Genomic DNA, 17,858 nt, shown 5'->3' on the forward strand with positions numbered 1-17,858 from the left:
ACTAAGCCATCATGACAACAGTGCCTCTTCTCTGAGGATTTAGATCATTGACTTGTTGATGTGTGTGTGTGTGTGCACAAGGCCTCCAGAATTGTACATATTGTTGGCAAAAAGATTCCTTTGCTTTTTTTTGTAAGATGGCTCTTGTAGCACTTAGTTGTCTTTAACTTCATTCCAAACAATTGTGTTAGACTGTATTGTGACAGCTGTCATGTCAGTGTGCATTAAAAAAACTTATCAAAATTGGTGAATTTTGTGTAGCCATTTTAATACTGAAGATGGAAGAAGATAAACAACATTTTCTGGCATATTATGCCTTATTATACTGAAATGCAAAAAAAAAGTTTTGGGCAGTGTATGGAGAAGGTGCTGTGACTGATCGAATGTGTCAAAAGTCGTCCTCAAAGATTTGTGCTGGAGATTTCTCTCTGGACGATGCTTCACGGTCAAGTAGACCAGTTGAACTTGATAGCAATCAAATCAAAACATTAATTAAGAACAATAAACATTATACCATGCAGGAGATAGCTGACATACTCAAAATATCCAAATCAATAAAGTTATTGGTGGAAATAAAAAACGTGTCTTTTATTGCATGGAAAAAGACCACGAGAACTTTTTGACCAACCCAGTAATGACTAATTTTAAGAAACTTACCCTACCCATTGTATCGGGGGTGGGCAGGTGCTCCCTAGAAGCTCTGAGAGACCTCGCAGTGGGTCGGGAGAATACGTGTAGGACACTCTGCAACAGGATCACGTGAAGCCCTATTTCCATCCCGATTACCAGCTGCTACTTTTGGGTATAACACCAAACAGAAGCCGTGTACACGCTGTTTCAGCTGCTTTTGCTCAAAGGCACACATACAGACTATCTTAAGCGAGCCCGATGAAAGTAAAGTGTACCCATTCCCGAAACCACGGCCATTTCATACCTGTAAGACCAAATCACGGTAATCGTAGCTTCCACCTTGTCCTGAGCCCCTTGTTCTGCTCCTCTGGGGACTGCAGGTGAGTCAGAGCTCTGTCTTAAACTTCTTGGCAAAAGGTTACTCCACAAAGGAAAGGAAAAAAAAACCCTTCAATCTAAAAATGGGCTTGAACATACTATGATTTAGTTGCTGCAAACTCTCAATCTGTAATTAGATTCAGTCATGAGTGGCAAAATAACTTATCTTTGTGTAATCTTTGGGTAGATATATCTTTGTATGTATATATACATATAAATACATAAATATTTATGTATAGATACATATACATACATATATACTTGCACATTTAAATTAGTACTAATTCAGTTAGCATCTGGTTTTATGCCTTTGTGACATTACATTTCTGTGGCCCCAGGCCACGGCATCTGAGGGTCCAATAAGATGACCTGTACATAAGGCCATCCTTACATTAAATTATTCTATTAAAATAGTTATTATTGTTGAAGCTATACCCACATCAAGCTAAATTCACAAGCATATATTTAGTATAATTAGGGAAATATTAATAATTTAGGAAATTTTATTTCATTATAAAACATAGAGCACAAAACAATTAATTCTCAGTCCTTTCAATTGAAAATTTAATTAGTATGGCTTTAATAAGATTTTCTTCCAATTTGTTCTAATTTGATGCATACCTAACAAATAAAAACTACCTAGCCATGTTTAAAACTATACCTTTCACTCCTATTAGTCAAGATTCTCTGTCTGGTCTTTGTGAGGTAAAATTTAGTGCCCCTGTGTCTCTTAGAACTCATTTTCTGATAAAGTGAAAAGTTGTATGATCCATTAAAAAACATATTCTCACTCAGCCCTTCCTGAGATAATGCTTTTAAACTTATTTTTTGTCTATTTAACTATTGAGTAAGAAAATAATGAGTTATTTTCTCCAATTTTTCTTGCAAGAACAGTAATATACTCAGAATGCCTGGTTGATTATCTCAGTAGGCACAGTGTTGGACCTTTAGAGAAGTTTCCTGTTTCCCCGAATCCCTGTCAAAGAATATTCTAAAAATCATTTCCATCTGCCCAGAAAGGTTTTTCTGCAGCTACAATCGATTCTAGTGAACTGCCTATCTATTTTTTATAAAAAACGAACTCTGTAAAATCCTGCTCAGCTTCTGAGCTTTGTAAGATTTGGATTTCACTGTAACTTACAGGAAAACTGAGCGCTAAGCCTAAGTGCAGACCTTCAAAAACCTACCCTTGTAAGAAATGTGACAGCCCTTTCCTCTTTAAGAACAGACTATGTGCTTTCGATTAGCAATGTGGGAGCCCATGCATTTTAAAAATTATTTATTTTTGCACAAAATAATCTGCTTTTACTATAGAAAACACAATATGTAAATCAGCCAAAAATTAAAATTCCCCATGATGCCATCAGCCTTTCAGGTTTTTCCTAGGCAGAAATAGAATATTTGCATATTATTTACCAAGTGGAGTCATGATATGCACATCTTTGATTGCTGCTCTTCCCCTTCAGGTCATGTCATGGAGCTATGCCTTGTGCAATATATACTGGTCTTTGTCATCATTTCTAATGGCTGCACGATATTCTACAGAGAAGGCATATCATTTATAAACACCTATTGTCTTCAATTGTTCCCAATTCTCGTCTGTCTTATAAAAATAACCCAGAGACAAACATCCTTACACGTATATCTTTGCTCAATTGTCCAATTATTTCCTGAGGAAAATTTACAAGAAGCAGAATTGCTCAGTCAAAGAATTCACATGTTCTTAAAGCTTTTGATATAGCTTGCCAAACCCTCCTCTGAAGATGACTGAACAAATTTACATTTCCATCAGCGAAGTATGAGATTGACTATATTGCCCCAAATGTCACCAAGTTGTGGTATTCTCATTCTTCATGAGACTCATCACTTGTTGCTAAAAAATAGTTCTAGTGTGCCTAAACATTGACATACTTCCTGGTAAAACTGAGCAATGCATTCCCACAGCAGACACCACTCTTTCAAAAAGCCTGACAACTCTTAAAATGCTGTTTATGTTTTTTTCCCCTGTAACTTTTTCCCAAGGCAATGCTTTATAATGAAATGAGGAAAGAAAAAGTTTCTTTGTTTCTCTTATTCTGTAAATAAGGACTTGCCCACAACAAGAAAAATACAGGTCCCACTTAAAAACTATGGAGAGAGCACAATTCAATTTGATCAGAAACCTGGGTATTCTCTCCTCTGTCAAAACTGACAGTGTGTTTGCATGTCACTGACTGACCGTGCCTTTATCCACTGGTTGCTCTTTTCTCCCAGATCCTGAAAACGGATCTGTTTGTTAATAAATGTGTATCGAGCATGTGCACCACACATGCTGGCATAAGGTAGGGTTATTTATTCATCTATTAAACAAATATATATTAAGTGCCCACTCCATGTCAAACTCTGTTCTAAACACTCAGCACTAGCTTTCAGATACGGTCTGTGTTCTTCAAATACTTAGACTTCAGTGGGGAGGCTGGGCATGCTGGTCACAATGATTCTAGGTACCAAAAGTAATAAAAGATCCCAAGAATCACACTAATTATGTTTTTCTTCCAATTTCAAACAGAATCTAGGCTTTAAACATGTCAAAACATTCCACGAACAGAAATCCTGTGTGGCCCAGAAATCTTTCCTTAGTCTGAATGCTTCTTGTTTCCTACCTTTCCTCCAGACCCTTAGAACTGTGCAATGTTTCTTTTTTCTACATCAAACATAGTTTCTAATAGGATCTCAGAATCTTGTTTTGCCCAGAACCTGCTAGTTTTATCAAGCACTTCACCATAAATAAAATTTCTTCTGCCCAATATTTGGCATGATTTTGGGGTAATGTTTTGTGACAGCTGAATTAGTATGCACTATCAAAATGCATTCTTTCCCCTTATCTCTGTAATAAAATTTAAAATTAACATGCTGCTCTCTCATGCTTCATCCTGTTGCATTTGCCTCAATTTCTCTTGATTACAAAGCATATTGGTTATGAATATGTATTAGGGTTTGCTGTCAAACCCTGTGAACATCTTCTGGAGCATATTAGATATGTTATTTCAAAACAAAAGCATCCGTTTAGATCACCCCCTGCAATTTTCACTTACCAATGAACATTCATGACAGACTGAACAGCTGAACAGGGGAGACTAGCCCACCAGCCAAGGTTCGTATTGCTCCTTTTTCTTGCTTCAATAGGTTTTAGTTGGTTTTAATTTTCATTTACATTATGATATCAATGATTCAAAAGCTCACCAATCTAAATGGAGTTTAAATCTTGTGACTAACAAAGACACAGACCTTGAAATCCCTGTACTGAATTTAAGGTTTGGAACTCAACTTTTCTAAACCAAAATATCAACAGTTAGATTTCCTATCAACTGGTAAATTAGAATTGAGTTGCATCTGCAGGAGAAACAAAGTCAATAAACCTACCTTTCACTTTTAAATAAAGATAATCATAATCCCCAAGATACATAATTGTCCATATCATAGTTCTCGGTCCATGAAAGTTTTCAGTTCTCTGCTGCAGACCTAAATGATGTTTATTCCCATCATCTGTTTTGTCTGAGCAGGAAACCTGGGGGCGTGCGCCTGACCAGAGGAATGGTACAGCCAAGACACAGCTGAGCTTCCTTGATCTTCATTTGGAAATATCACTACAGAAGGATAAACATATACTGTTTTTAAAAATGATTTTAATTGTTTTTTAAATATTTTTAAAAACAATTGCTGTCCATTGCTTGGAAACCATAAATGGAGTCAAAGAATTTCATGCATCCACAAATTCATGCATTTTGGAGCTAGAAGAAAGTTTGGAGACTCTATCCCAAACTCTTCATTTAAAAAGAAAATACTGGGGCCCAGAGAATTAAAAAGACTTCTCAGGTCACACAGCTCACTGTTGACAGAACTAGGCCTACAACCACTGATTTCTAGTCCCTAATCACTTTTATTACACCACAAATATGTTGATCTCAGCAAACCCGGATTATCTCTGGCATAACACATTCATCAGCAATCCAGAAATACATGAGGTTAAAATTTGTATAACCAAATAATGTCATGCGGTTTTGATAAAAGATATTTACCTAGAACCATAAAACTTTATGACGATATACTTAAAATTTCCATATGAGGTCTAAAATCAATAAAGCACGGATAATAAACTAGAAAGTCAAAAAGATTTCAAACCAGGTTCTAGAAGAAAATCCTTTCGTCCAAATTATCATCTCCTTCTCGCTCTTGCATCATTTTCCAACCAACTATCCAACATTTCAACTAATCTTTGGCCATCATACTCCTTCCTTTGACCTCTCACCCTTTCCTCCCAGGTATCAAGCAAAACACTAGCTGAGGGCTGACAGACAAAGGTCACTCAAATGCATAAAGGTATCATTATAATAAAATACACTCTCTCCAACCTCAAAATGTTCCTCTAACCTACTAGAAACCCTTTCAAGTTTCTTGCTGAACTTTTAGTCTTATTCTTCACATTCTTTAAACTTCTACTAATAGAGAAATTTAACTTGTAATTCACAGAAGTGAAGGAAAAGAAAGACGAGGACGAGAGGAAGAAGAGGATGAGAAAGAGATGTCAATCAGATGGGAACTTTCTCAGATACCTGCAAGATAGATTGACTTGCATTCTTTCCTTCCTGTGACAGCAGAACTGCTCCTCTCATTGGGATACTTCCTTTCACTGCCTCAAAGGATTGCTTCGATCATCCTCTTCCTGTTCTCTATGGACTCCTTTGCATCATCATTTAAACACAGTCAAGTCACTTCAATCATTAACAATCTTTCTTTGACACTACCATATGCTTTTAGCCAGTGCTCATCCTTCTCGTCCTTTCAAACAGCCATATTAAAGGAATCGGGTTCACATATTGTCTCCATTTGCTCACCTCCTACTTTCTGAACCCATTGCAATATAGCTTCTTTCCCTTTCCCTCCACTGAAGCTGCTCTGACCAAAAAGACTAAACACCAGTAGTGGTATCTTTCAGTGGATTCGTGCCAATTCTTATAAGATGAAAAATGTGCCAAGTTATTATTTGGTTCCAAATAGCTTGGAGAAAATTTCTTGAGATTCCTATTTAGTTGAAAAGTAAAACCAGGAATACATGTAAGACATCAATCAAAGAAGAAAAAGGCTCAAGCTTCTGTAAATGAGAAGGGAAGAATTTGATGGTTTGTTTTTATTGCTTTGGTTTCATTGTTTTTTTAGGCAGAGAAAGAGAAGAGTGGCAGAAAAGGAGGTGAACAGGGTGGGTGACAGCATGATGGCAAAGGGTGACATGGCAATAAAGAGCCAATTAGAAAGTTCCAAAGGCAATAAAGCTAAAATAACTTAAAATTAAATATATATATTTTTCTTACTCTTTTTACAAGCCAAGTAGTATACTGTGATTTATTTATCCATTCATTTAATGATAAATAATTCAGCTGTTTTAACTTCTCTATTTGATTGACAATATTAAATAAATATTCTTATACAAATATATTTTTGCACATCATAATTTATTTAGAATAGTTTGTAGAATTGGAATTGTTGACTCTAAAAGTAAACTTTTTGGATTCTGGCCAAGATGGCGGCATAAATAAATGTGCTACACCAATCTTTCGATAACCACATCAAAATCACAAATATACTACAGGACAAGCATAATTCAGAACCACTTGAAATCTAATTGAACAGAAATCCTACAGCTAAGGTTATAAAGAAGCCACATCAAGACTGGTAGGAGAGATGGAGATGTAGAACAGGCTCATCCCTTACCCCCATTGGGCAGATAAAAATTGGGAAGTATATCTTGGCTGCAGAGGTCCCTCCTGCAGATTGAAGGGTCCCAGCCCCACAGCAGGCCCGCCAGCCCAGGGTTCCAGTGTTGGGAAGGGAAGTCCCCATAACTCCAGTCTGTGAAAACCAGTGGAGATTATTGCTGAGTGAGACGGAGTCTCCTGGAGTCCCAGGCAGTTCTTCCTAAAGGATTCCTGTGTGGACTTACTCAGACCCTCTCTCTGAGCTCCAGCCCTGGGGCACCACCTCCAAATGCACCAGGATATATGGGGAGGAACTAAATTGTCTGGCATCATGGAGAGAACTGAAGGAACATCTTTCTTTCAGACAGAAGCACTGGCAGAGGCCATTGTTCTTTTTCTAGGCCCTCCCTCAGACAGCTGGCAGGCAGATGCCATATCTGAGTCCTTAGAAACCTAGCTAACACTGTTCACCGAACCCTGGTGATTCTATGAGACCCTACCCCACCCAAATTTTGAGCTGTTTCCAGTGGTTTTTCCATAGGAATGCCCTGTCTTGGCTCATGCCTCAGACTTTCCTAAAATCTCTCAAACAGGCAGTGTCTGGTCATTGTGTGCCCTGTTCCTCTCACTAAGTAGCCCCAGGCCTGGAACTAGCAGCAGCCAGCCTTGGTTTACAGCTTGGCCTATCCTGGGCATCTCCAAGCCCAGCACTTTTTAGATGGGCAAGACGTGGGGGGTGGCTGACCTTGGGCTGCACCTCTTGGGAGGCCCCATGGCCACCTCATAAGCAACACACTCAAGGGGAGGACTCAGTGGGCACCAGAGGCCTGATGAAGTAGGTCCTGCTCCACAGGGTGGGCCCTACACTGTTGATCCTCCATGGTAGTTGCAGCCAGTCCTCGTAATCGATGAGCCTCTCCCATTGACATGGCAACAGCAATCAAAACTCAACTACAAGAGAAGGATGTGCGCAGCCCAAGAAGGTGGGGGACAAACCTGGAATGCTCAGCTCAAGTGATCAGGGAGACTGTGTCTCTGCACCCTATAGAACACCTACTACATAAGGCTACTCTATCAAGCCCAGGAGACATAGAAGTTCTATCTAATACAAATAAACCAACACAGGGAGACTGCCAGGAAGAGGAGACAAAGAAACACACCACAAATGAAAGAACCACAAAATTCCAGGAAAAAAAACCTAAACAAAATGAAGACAACCAATCTACCAGATACAGAATTGAAAAAACTGGTTATAAGGATGCTCAATAAATTTAGGGGAAGATAGATGTACTTAGTGAGGATTTCAACACAGAGATAAAATATATAAAAATATAAGTAGAAAACATATAAAAGAACCAGCCAGAAATAAAGAATACACTAGCTAAAATGAAGAATATGTTACAGGAAATCAACAGTTCAGCAGATGAAGTAGAGGATCAAATCAGAGATTTGGAAGATGAGAAATTAAAAAAAAAAACAACCCAATCAGAACAGCAAAAAGAAAACCTGAAAAAAAAATGAGACTGGCATAAGGAGTCTCTGGGACAATTTCAAGTGTACCAACATTCTCATCATGGGTGTGCCAGAAGAAGAAGAGAGAAAGCAAGGAATTAAAAACCTATGTGAAGTGAGGAGAGGGGATTACAGGAACTACTATAAAGGACACATGGACAAAATCAAGGGGGAAGGTGGAGGTGGGGGAGGGAGGGGGTTCAGCTATGTGGGGTGGAGGGATGGGGAGAAAAGGCACACAACTGTAATTGAATAACAATAAAAATTAAAATTAAAAAAAGAATATGAACTCTGAAAAAAAAAAACCTATGTGAAAAAATAATTACAGAAAACTTCCCCAACTTGATGGAAAAATAGACATGCAAGTTTAGTAAGCACAGAGAGTCCTGGACAAGATGAGCCCAAAGAGGCCTACTCTAAGACACACCATAGTTAAATAGTCAAAGATTAAAGACAAAGAGAGACTCTTACAATAAAAGCATCAAGGGAAAAAGATTTAGTTATCTACAAGGCAGCTCCCATAAGACTGTCAGCTGATTTCTCAGCAGAAACTTTGTAGTCCAGTGGAGATTGGCAAGAAAATTTCAAAATGATGGAAACCATAAGATGGGAGGGGTTGCAGGATGGGTGGAAAGGTGATGGGATTAAGAAGTACAAAGCACTAGTTACAGAATCGCCAGGGAGCTGCAAAGTGCAGCATAGTCAATAGTGTTGTAATAACAGTGTATGGTGCCACAAGAGTACCTGATTTATCGGGTGGTGAGTTATATAATGTCTAATCACTGGGTTGTACACCTGAAACTAATATAATATTGTATGTCAACTGTAACAGAAAAACAAAAGATGATTAAAGTAAAAATTATACCTTTGATACATTTTACATTTGATGTATTCTGGAAAATTGTCTGCCAAAAGATTTGATAATTTACAGTCTTAGTAATAGTACTCATTTCTTTGATTCTTTGCCAATAGTAAATATTATTGGTCTTTTTAATCTTTGCCAAGTTGATGAATAAAAAAGGATGTCTCCTGTTCTTGATTAGAGTTTCAAATCTAATTCGTAATGAGTTGAGTATCTTGTCACATGATTAGCAGCTCTTTGTGTGGCACTTCTCCTTGAATGCATAAAAATGATAATATATGTAAATATAATGTCATGAAAGTGGCATGTGACATGTGCATATATAGGTAGAAATGGATAAAAATACATTGGGAAATGTAACGTTAAGAGTGGTTATCCAGGCAGTGCAGTGATTGCGGGCTGACCACTGTCATAAGGGAATTTCATGTGTTACTTGGACATTTTTACAATGAGAATAATGCATTCCAACGTTTTAAAATAATAAAGTCACTTAAATAAATAGACAACATAAAAAATGAATAAAACTGTATATGACTGGCTACAGCTTCTTTTCCTCTTTGCTTGCTTCTCATCCTGTTACTTCCTGTAAAAACCGTGCTTCTCTGTTGCATCAGCTTCAACAGTTTCTCTACCCACTTGAAGGATTTCCTGAAGATCTGGTCTTAGACACTCCGCTCTCTCCTCCAGCTATCTCTTTTGCACCCCTGGTCTCCACCCTCAGAGATCTATGGATCTCACACCGACATCTCTCTGCCTGCCTTCAACTTGGCTTTAAACAAATAATGGCATTGAACTTAATCAAAACATGTGCAATTACAGCAACAAAAAGAACACACAGGAACCTCTGAGAAGAGAAAATAGGAACATAGTAAGGTGCTAATCCAGCCTGGGTGGTGAGGCAAGACTTTCCTGAGAGAGGTATTTAAATATGAAGGGTGAGTAGGTGTTAGCTGGGAAACACCACTAAAGCATTCAAATAACTAAAATATGAGCAGCATAACTTAAACAATTTGAGTACTGTTAGACTAGCTTGAAGGAAAGTATTTTCTGTTATCTCTGGGGCCAAGAATCAGCGTGGCCTCCAGGCTCCAAGGCATGAGAAGTCTGATATGTTTCCAGGGGGATGGAGGGGCTGAGAGTAGTCCCTTGGCCATACGAATGTGGCCAGAAGTGAAGAAGTGGAACACGTTAGCAGGATTCCATGAGAAGGATCCAAAGTAGCATTGTCCAAAAGGACTTTCTGCAGTAATGGCAACATTCTATAATCTGTACTGTCCACTACAGTAGCTACTAGCCAATGTGGCTATTGAGTACCTTACATGTGGCCAGTGCTCTTGAGGAACTGAATGTTTCACTTTATTGAATTCTTACTTTATTTCAATTTAATTTAAATAGCTACATATGGTTTGTGGCCACCATATTGGGCAATGCAGATCCACAGCAAAACCAATGTGAAACCTGGCTTCGAATGTGTTGAGAATTAAGGAAGAACACATGCACACATGAAGAGCCCAGGGATAGAGGAAAATAGTGTACCTGGTAGTCCTTAGTGGACAATAGTGTTATCAAGAGAGTCGAGAGTTAATGAAAGTCATATCATAAAATAGTGGTAAGACATGATAAAGAAAGAAAAGCCCCTAAGGACTTGTGCCTAAGCAAGTGTGACTCAGAGACTCGGGAAAAGTTAGAAATAATGAAGAGACAATTCAGAGGTTTCCTACTTTTAGGAACAGAGTCGATGGGGTCTTGTGTCATCATTGGGTGTGCTGAACTTGATGACAGGTGAGAAATGTGAAATCAAAATGGTTCAAGTTACAGTTCTTTGGGGATTTTTTGTTGTTTTTTGTTTTTTAATTCTCAGGAAATTTGAAAAAGTAGACTTTGGTCTACTAGGCATCTTTGCTTTTCTTCTCTCTCCTTTATAACAAGTCTCCTAGTTGCCTTCCCTGCTCTAGATCTGGCTGAAGCTCAAGGTTAAAACATGTGTTTACCAAAAGCCCTCTATCAGCCCCTCTGATCCAAATTAATTTTTAGAATCACCTGTTCCAACAGCACACAGAGAAACTGGAAAAGGCATGAAGCTGTTAGAACTTGTCAAAGACTTTAACGCAAAGGCCAAGCGTGGAGGAAAACCAATTTTTCATGTGTGTTGACACACAGCTTCACTTATTGTGTTTTGGTGATGACATCATTTGCTGACCTCACCCATAAATTCTAGCAAGTCAGACAAAATCACCAAAAAGTCCTCTGTCATTTCCAATTGTGCCAGCTGCAATGGTATTGGATTTGTCTTCATAGTATTACCTGATGTTGAGGAGGGGGACCTGCAGAGCCTCACTGATTTTCTGCTGCCGTCAAAAACGGGCTTTTTCATTCCACTAAGGGAGCTGGGGCAAGATGTGTTCTGACCTGCTGCCTTTGTTCAGTAGGTGATGAATTGACTGAGGCTGTTGAATGCACTCCGCAGTATATGACAGAGTTATAAATTAAATGTCCCTGTTTACCTTCTCACAAGTCTTCATTGAGATGCCTTTAGAAAGAAAAATAGAATTTAAAAAGCAATGGGTTATTCTTATCTTTTCCTTTTATTCGTCCATTCTTTCTCTGCATTGATTTTATTGTAGGAACTGTTGATTATTCACCGATTACACAGTCATTCCAAGTTGCAAAGATACAGTGCTGTGCCATTAACTTAACATGCTCGTTTTATTCATGAAATCCTTATCCTATTCCTTACAGCAACACCCCAGTTAGGGGATGTCTTGCAGCCAGTGGGAGCCGTGCCATATAACAGGCTGGAGAGTGGACGATCTCCCCCCTGAGTCCTGATTCTGCCTGCCCCATTGTAATTCAATTAAATATTTTTGAGCGTCATTCTCCTTACCTGTAAATGGGAAATAAAAATGTCTGTCCTGCCTACATTCCAGGTTTGTGAAAGGATCAAATAACAAAATAGTTACAGAAGTGCTTGGTAAAATTGTACCGTACTTGGAAGATATTAAATTTGTATTTATTATTTTACCTCCACTAATTTCCAGAAAGAGTGTTAGTTCCATTACAACAGAAGGTTCATAGGCATTTGGGCCATTAAAGCTAAGCTAAAAGAACAAAAGTCATATTTGAAAATAGCAGATAATTGTTCCAGAAGAATCTACGTTAAGAATAGTTCTATCAGTCGAACACTGCATTTAGCGTTTAACTTCTTGGCAGCTGAGGCAGAACACAAAACACCATTAGGCACATGACTCTCCCTGATTTATAAAATGAAGCATGTTGTTTTATTAGGAGAGAAGAAAATTTTCCTGCCATTAAACTCTAAGCATTGTGGGTGAAATTGTTTTCTGGGCACACACCTGTCTACATGTTGCAGTTGGAATGCCAGCCTGGCCCACAAAACCTTCCCCAGGTGCTCCTTCAGGCTCTTCTCCCCACACTCGCTTGAGACACAGCAAGTGTGGAAGGTAGCCATTAGAACAAGCTTAGGCACCTGAATCCCTACTTGGAGTTACCCACAAATTAGATGTATGCACTTTCTACTTCATATGAGTGAGAAAAGTAACCCAGCATCATGTTCGAGCTATTTCACAGTTTGCATACTCTATAAAAATGAAGGTTTTCTAACTTGGAAGTTTCTTGGATAACATAATGGACAGAGTTTGGGGTGGGGGTTTGCTTCACGAATGTGCACATCACCCTTGCACAGGGCCCTGCTAGCCTTCTCTGTATTGTTCTAATTTTAGAAAATGTGCTGCCAAAGCACGCACCAGAGTTTTCAACTATCATTTGTATCTAATCTTTTTTTAATCTTTAGATTTTGCTAATCTTTTAGAATGAAACAAGGATGGGTGTTTTTATTTCTGTGTTTGAGCTGGTGACTCCTGGGGCGGACAGGAAAGAAGCACAAGAGGAGAAACGTTGTAGAACATGAGACACGTCCAGGAGGTCCTGTCCATTCGGGTAAGCTGCTAGTGGACATACAGTGGGAGATGAAAAGACAAAGAGTACTGTTCCTTAATACACTGGGAGGAATCCTGAGAGTGTAGAAAGAAGGACAAATAATGGAAAGAAAGGTAAAAAAGTTCTAAATCTGATTTTCCTGATCCCCTGAGAGCCCACTCTGCCCGGCGAGGATCAGAACCCTCAGCTTTGACCTGTTGGAGCAAAGAAGCATTGTTGATCAGCCCAGGTGTAAGATCTGTCTACAGCCTTTGTGGGAATTCTATAAAGACATCCAAGCATCATACATCTGTGGATTTATTCATTTTATTACACCTCAAGCCCAATTCTCAGATCTGCACAACTGCCTCCTGAACTTCTCTGGTTGTTAGATCAGGTGTGTTTTGTTTAGATTCCATTCACCATCCCTCCCCACCCCTAGACAGTCTGTTCTGAGAACACTTCCTGAACCTCCCCGGGGACTTCCTGCTTGGTCTTTACTATGCCTTTCTCACCCTGAACTGTTTTTGGCTCTTTCTCCTTTGCATATAAACATCCCACATTTTACACACAACTTAGGAGATTGCATTTCTAGCTATTTAAATCTCAAGATTTAGCAGGACTTGGGCAAATGACAGCATGGAATAGATAGGATAGGGCCAGCCAGCCCTTGGCTCTGGACCCCATCACCTGGGCTGGAACAGATGCTCCAGGAGGTGATATAGACACAGTTGTTGACAGAGGTAGGTCAAGACCCAATCCAGTGAGTCCAGCAGTGCAGTCAAACTATTGTCCCAGGTCAATAGGCAGCAGAGTGTCCCGGATCAAAGAACAGAATGTCCTGCCAGGTGAGGCCAATGGTGAGGAATTATGAAAAAGAAATACTCAAAACACCTCTGCAGCTAAGACTTTAGGAAGAAACTCAATCAATATATGTCAGGCCTCAGTGAAACTTCTCCAACATTCCGTTTCCCTTGACCCATAATTTCTACTTCTCAGGATGCCTATAAAACCAGCAAACCATAGCCATCCTTCTTCACACAATAGCTGGGTTTTGAAGTACCTAAGAACATGTGAAATATGGTTGACATCAAAATACTATGAATATCCAGAGACTATGTCATTTCTCTAAGCATTAGCAGTGCTACAAGGAAATTTGAGTAACAGCCATTTTTTTACAATTCTATGAAGAATACAATTTCCCTCCCTTCAAGCTGACATATGGCTTTTTGGACACCATCACTTGAAAGAAAATGAAATTCACAAGTTATTTTTCTAGTACTTCTACCCAAGTATCTTTTTGGTTCTAAAGAAGAGGATCAAAGCATCAATTAAAATTTTCTGAATGTTAATAAAGTAGGAGATGGAAAATGATGTTCTTGTTCTCTTCTATGTGAATTTATGTCTTTGCAAATCTTATTACCCCCCTTCTTACTGCAGCTGAAAGGAATGTAGAATCACGGTTGTGTCCTGGAAGTCTAATTGCCGATAGGAAGCATATGCATTAGAATCAAGACTGTAGAGACTATGTGGTTGAACCTGTACTCAGGGAGCATGTAATACCTCTCAATGAGCACTTGCTTTTTTGAGCCTTCTTCAGATGATATATCTCACCTAATCCTCGCAACAACCCCATTATCTCCCTGTTAGAAATAAAGAAAACTGAGCCCAAAAGAGGTTGAGTGATTTGCAGTCACATTATAAGTGACAAAACTGGGATTATAACACTAAGTGATTGTGACTCATTTGTACCACCACACAATAAACATAAGCATTACTGACTTTGTTCCTAAATGATACCATTAAGATTGATAAGATACGTAATATATCATTTGGAAATACATGTGAAACATTTGCTACACAATCGAATGACCCAATTTCCCATTTGTTTAATTAAGTATCACCATTGCTATTAAAGGAGATGGACTTTACCTAATGTCTGAAAACTTCAGTCCCAAATAAGGAAACGTCATACAAAAAGTAAAACGAGAGATAAAGAATCTAGTGTCAGAATCTTGTCATTTCTAAGATCGTGTCTTTAGTGACTGGGCTACAAATCACTGCCTTCAGAGTGCCGGGTTGTGGGACAGCTGCCAAGGGCAAGTTCTCTTCGTACAGTTCTATCTCTACCTGTAGCCTGTGACTTCGTGCTCATGGAAGATGGATGAGACTCCACCGAAACTGCCTGTGTGTCATTCTTCTCTAGGTGTTCATGCTGTGTTTGGAAATCGCGTTGGCTCAAGGGCTAGCAGTTAGTCCTGCTTGCCCATTGGCCACTGAATGATCCCATTCTGTGTGTGTTGAGTCTACTAAAAATAACCAGACTTCTTTTTTTTTCTTGAAAACACCTGCAAAGTTCAATTTCTTTTTAAAAAACTGTCATTAGATTCTCTGTGTTCATGCAGGCTCTGGACTGCAATCTCTTCTCCTACCGCTAACAAGTGCTTTTCCAACTGGTAATTTCAAAATAAGTGGTCTGGCCTTTGAAATGTTTAAAGTTAAAAAAGAAAAAAAAAAGTCTTGAGATTGATTTGACCAGTTTGCTGTGGGTTTACTCCAGATAATAAGTAATTTGAAAAGAACACCCACGCCCAACAGTCCGAAGCAGTTTCATTCTCTGTCGTAATGACGGTATCATGCTGACTCTCCTAACAGCCCCAAGCATTCAAAAACTCTGTGTTCTTAGCACCAGAACAAACCTGCCACGTTTCTGTTCATTCCAGAGTCAAAATTGTTATAATCTGCTGTTATGTTTTTCTGAATGTCCTGTCAAAATGTTTGCTCTGTCTATCAGAATATGTGAAACTCATGTGGGTCATCGAACATGAACAGCCCTGAAATCTTCCAGACAAATGGGGCTGGATGAATAGCAAATACGTGAAGATGAGAATGAGGAACGTGCAGGGCAAAGCATGTCTTTGCTATAAAGTGTGGTAGATTCTATTAGAAAGAAATGATTGATAGCCCTGGGACATTAATTTATCAACACAGGTAAAATCTAACTTATACAAAACACAGTATAGAGATTTTTCAGTGGTTAGCAGTTTTTTGGGGGGATGGCTAAAGATTAAAATTTGTTCCAGTTACAGGATAATATAATTGTTAGATTTCATCATACTATGTCCATTTCAAGGTGATATTTCAAAATATTGTATTGTCTGTTTCCAATTAATATGGACATTTCCAAGTATCTGGAAGGACCTGTGGAAGCTTTGAGACCATATTTGAGTAAGCATCATGAAGTAGAAAGAATTGAGGCTCATGCCTACCTAAATTCCACAGCACAGAAAAGCACTTCTTCCTATCTGCATGAGAAACTAAAATTCATTTTAATGCATGCTCTTTATGGTGCATAGCTGCGGAATTCCAAACTAATTAACTGAGAGAGACAAAAAATTATTCACTTATAATTAAAATTCCTAAGGTTCAGTTTATATGTAGAACCAAAATGAAAACTTTAAATTGTGTTTTCATTGGCATTGCTCCAATATTTAGAAAAAGAGCGGGACATTTGCCCTTCACATGGGATCTCCAGACCACGAAGTGCCAAAATCAGCTTCCAAAAGGAGCTGTGTCACTTGGGTAAGACCGAGAGAATTTTTGCAAACTGGAGGTGCATACTGGCATTTCCAGACGTCTACTTCCCTGTTACAGGCAAGGACATTTTTTACTGTGAGTCACCTTAGAGATCTGGCTTTCCCCACTCATAACCATAACTTTTGGCTTTCTAAAAACATGTTGATGTCTACGAAGAATTTTTTCCAAGAATTAATTTTCCTTCTTCTAGTAATGGTATTCAAGAGCAGCGTTTGCATACTAAATAATATCATTTGGCTGGAAGAATGGAAAGATAAAGTTACTCTGATGTTAAATCCTAGCCCGACCAATTCTTTTCAATTCCCTGTTTTGTTTTATTGTTTGTTTTGTTTTTAAGAATGATACCTACCCTTGCTGGTGTGACTCAGTGGACTGAGTTATCAGCCTGAGAATTGAAAGGTCACCAGTTTGATTTCCAGAAAGGGCACGTGCCTGGGTTGTGGGCCAGGTACCCAGTTGGGGTCATAAGGCAACTGATCAATGTTTCTATTCTTCTCCTTCTCCCTCCCTTCCTTTCTGTCTAAAAATAAATAAAATCTTTTAAAAAACCAGTAATACCTTTATATTTTATTAATTTATTTTTTATCTAAGCAGAGTAGGTATATAATCTTATATTGGTTATAGTAGTTTTAAGTGTACAATATAGGGATTTGACATTTTTATACCTTATAATGTGATTGCCACACTAAGTTTGGTAATCATCTCTCACCATTAAACTTATTTTTAACCATTAAATATATAAACAATTTTAAGAGGAAAATCTGTTTCATCCTAGTCTCCTTCATTAGCAACTCAAAGCCTCCAGTAAACAAAAGTAATGCTTACCTCAAAAGCCCTCTGTATTTTGACACAGTCACCCACACGGAGTTGGTTTTCAAGCAGAGCTGTGCTGTGGTCTTCACCGTCGGTTCTCTCCGGCCCAGGCCGTGACCCCTTGTGCAGCTCAAGTGCAGCGCTCTGGTAACTCATAATGGCTCCACGTCTTTTCAACAGCCTCCAACAATGTCTACACTTTCTTGTCTTCCTTCAACAGGTGTCTTTGAAAAGAAACCCAACTTAGCAATAGAATTCCAAATAAAAGTACATTTCAAGGCTTACAATAAGGAGGCACAATGTTCAAGCCGAGAGATAGAGAATGAAAGCCCTCAGCCCCCACACTTCCTTAACTCCATGATTTATTTTCAAAGTCTACAGTCCAATCCTTTTGAAAC

The 17,858-nt window shown here is 38.7% G+C and overlaps 1 protein-coding gene and 1 non-coding gene across 7 annotated transcripts in view; both read right to left on the reverse strand.

Annotated features, from left to right (window-relative positions):
* Nucleotides 1-17,858, reverse strand: part of WDR49 (WD repeat domain 49) — a 124,113-nt gene that overhangs the window by 105,975 nt on the left and 280 nt on the right. For 3 of the 6 annotated variants that reach the window (XM_045197651.3, XM_045197681.2, XM_045197672.2), the window contains exon 2: nt 17,473-17,684. In XM_045197651.3, the coding sequence (XP_045053586.2) occupies nt 17,473-17,616 (144 nt within the window). In that variant the 5' untranslated portion in view covers nt 17,617-17,684. Of the gene's footprint in view, nt 1-934; nt 1,052-2,424; nt 2,504-4,410; nt 4,635-11,418; nt 11,645-17,472; nt 17,685-17,858 lie in introns of those variants that run through there. The other 3 variants (XM_045197655.3, XM_045197661.3, XM_045197663.3) reach the window with 3 other exon arrangements.
* LOC112309759 (U6 spliceosomal RNA) lies at nt 12,773-12,874 on the reverse strand. Its single transcript, XR_002975301.2, has one exon. It is a non-coding gene; the product is annotated as a U6 spliceosomal RNA (small nuclear RNA).

This window comes from Desmodus rotundus, chromosome 2 (genome assembly GCF_022682495.2).
Source record: "Desmodus rotundus isolate HL8 chromosome 2, HLdesRot8A.1, whole genome shotgun sequence".
NCBI lineage: Eukaryota > Metazoa > Chordata > Mammalia > Chiroptera > Phyllostomidae > Desmodus > Desmodus rotundus.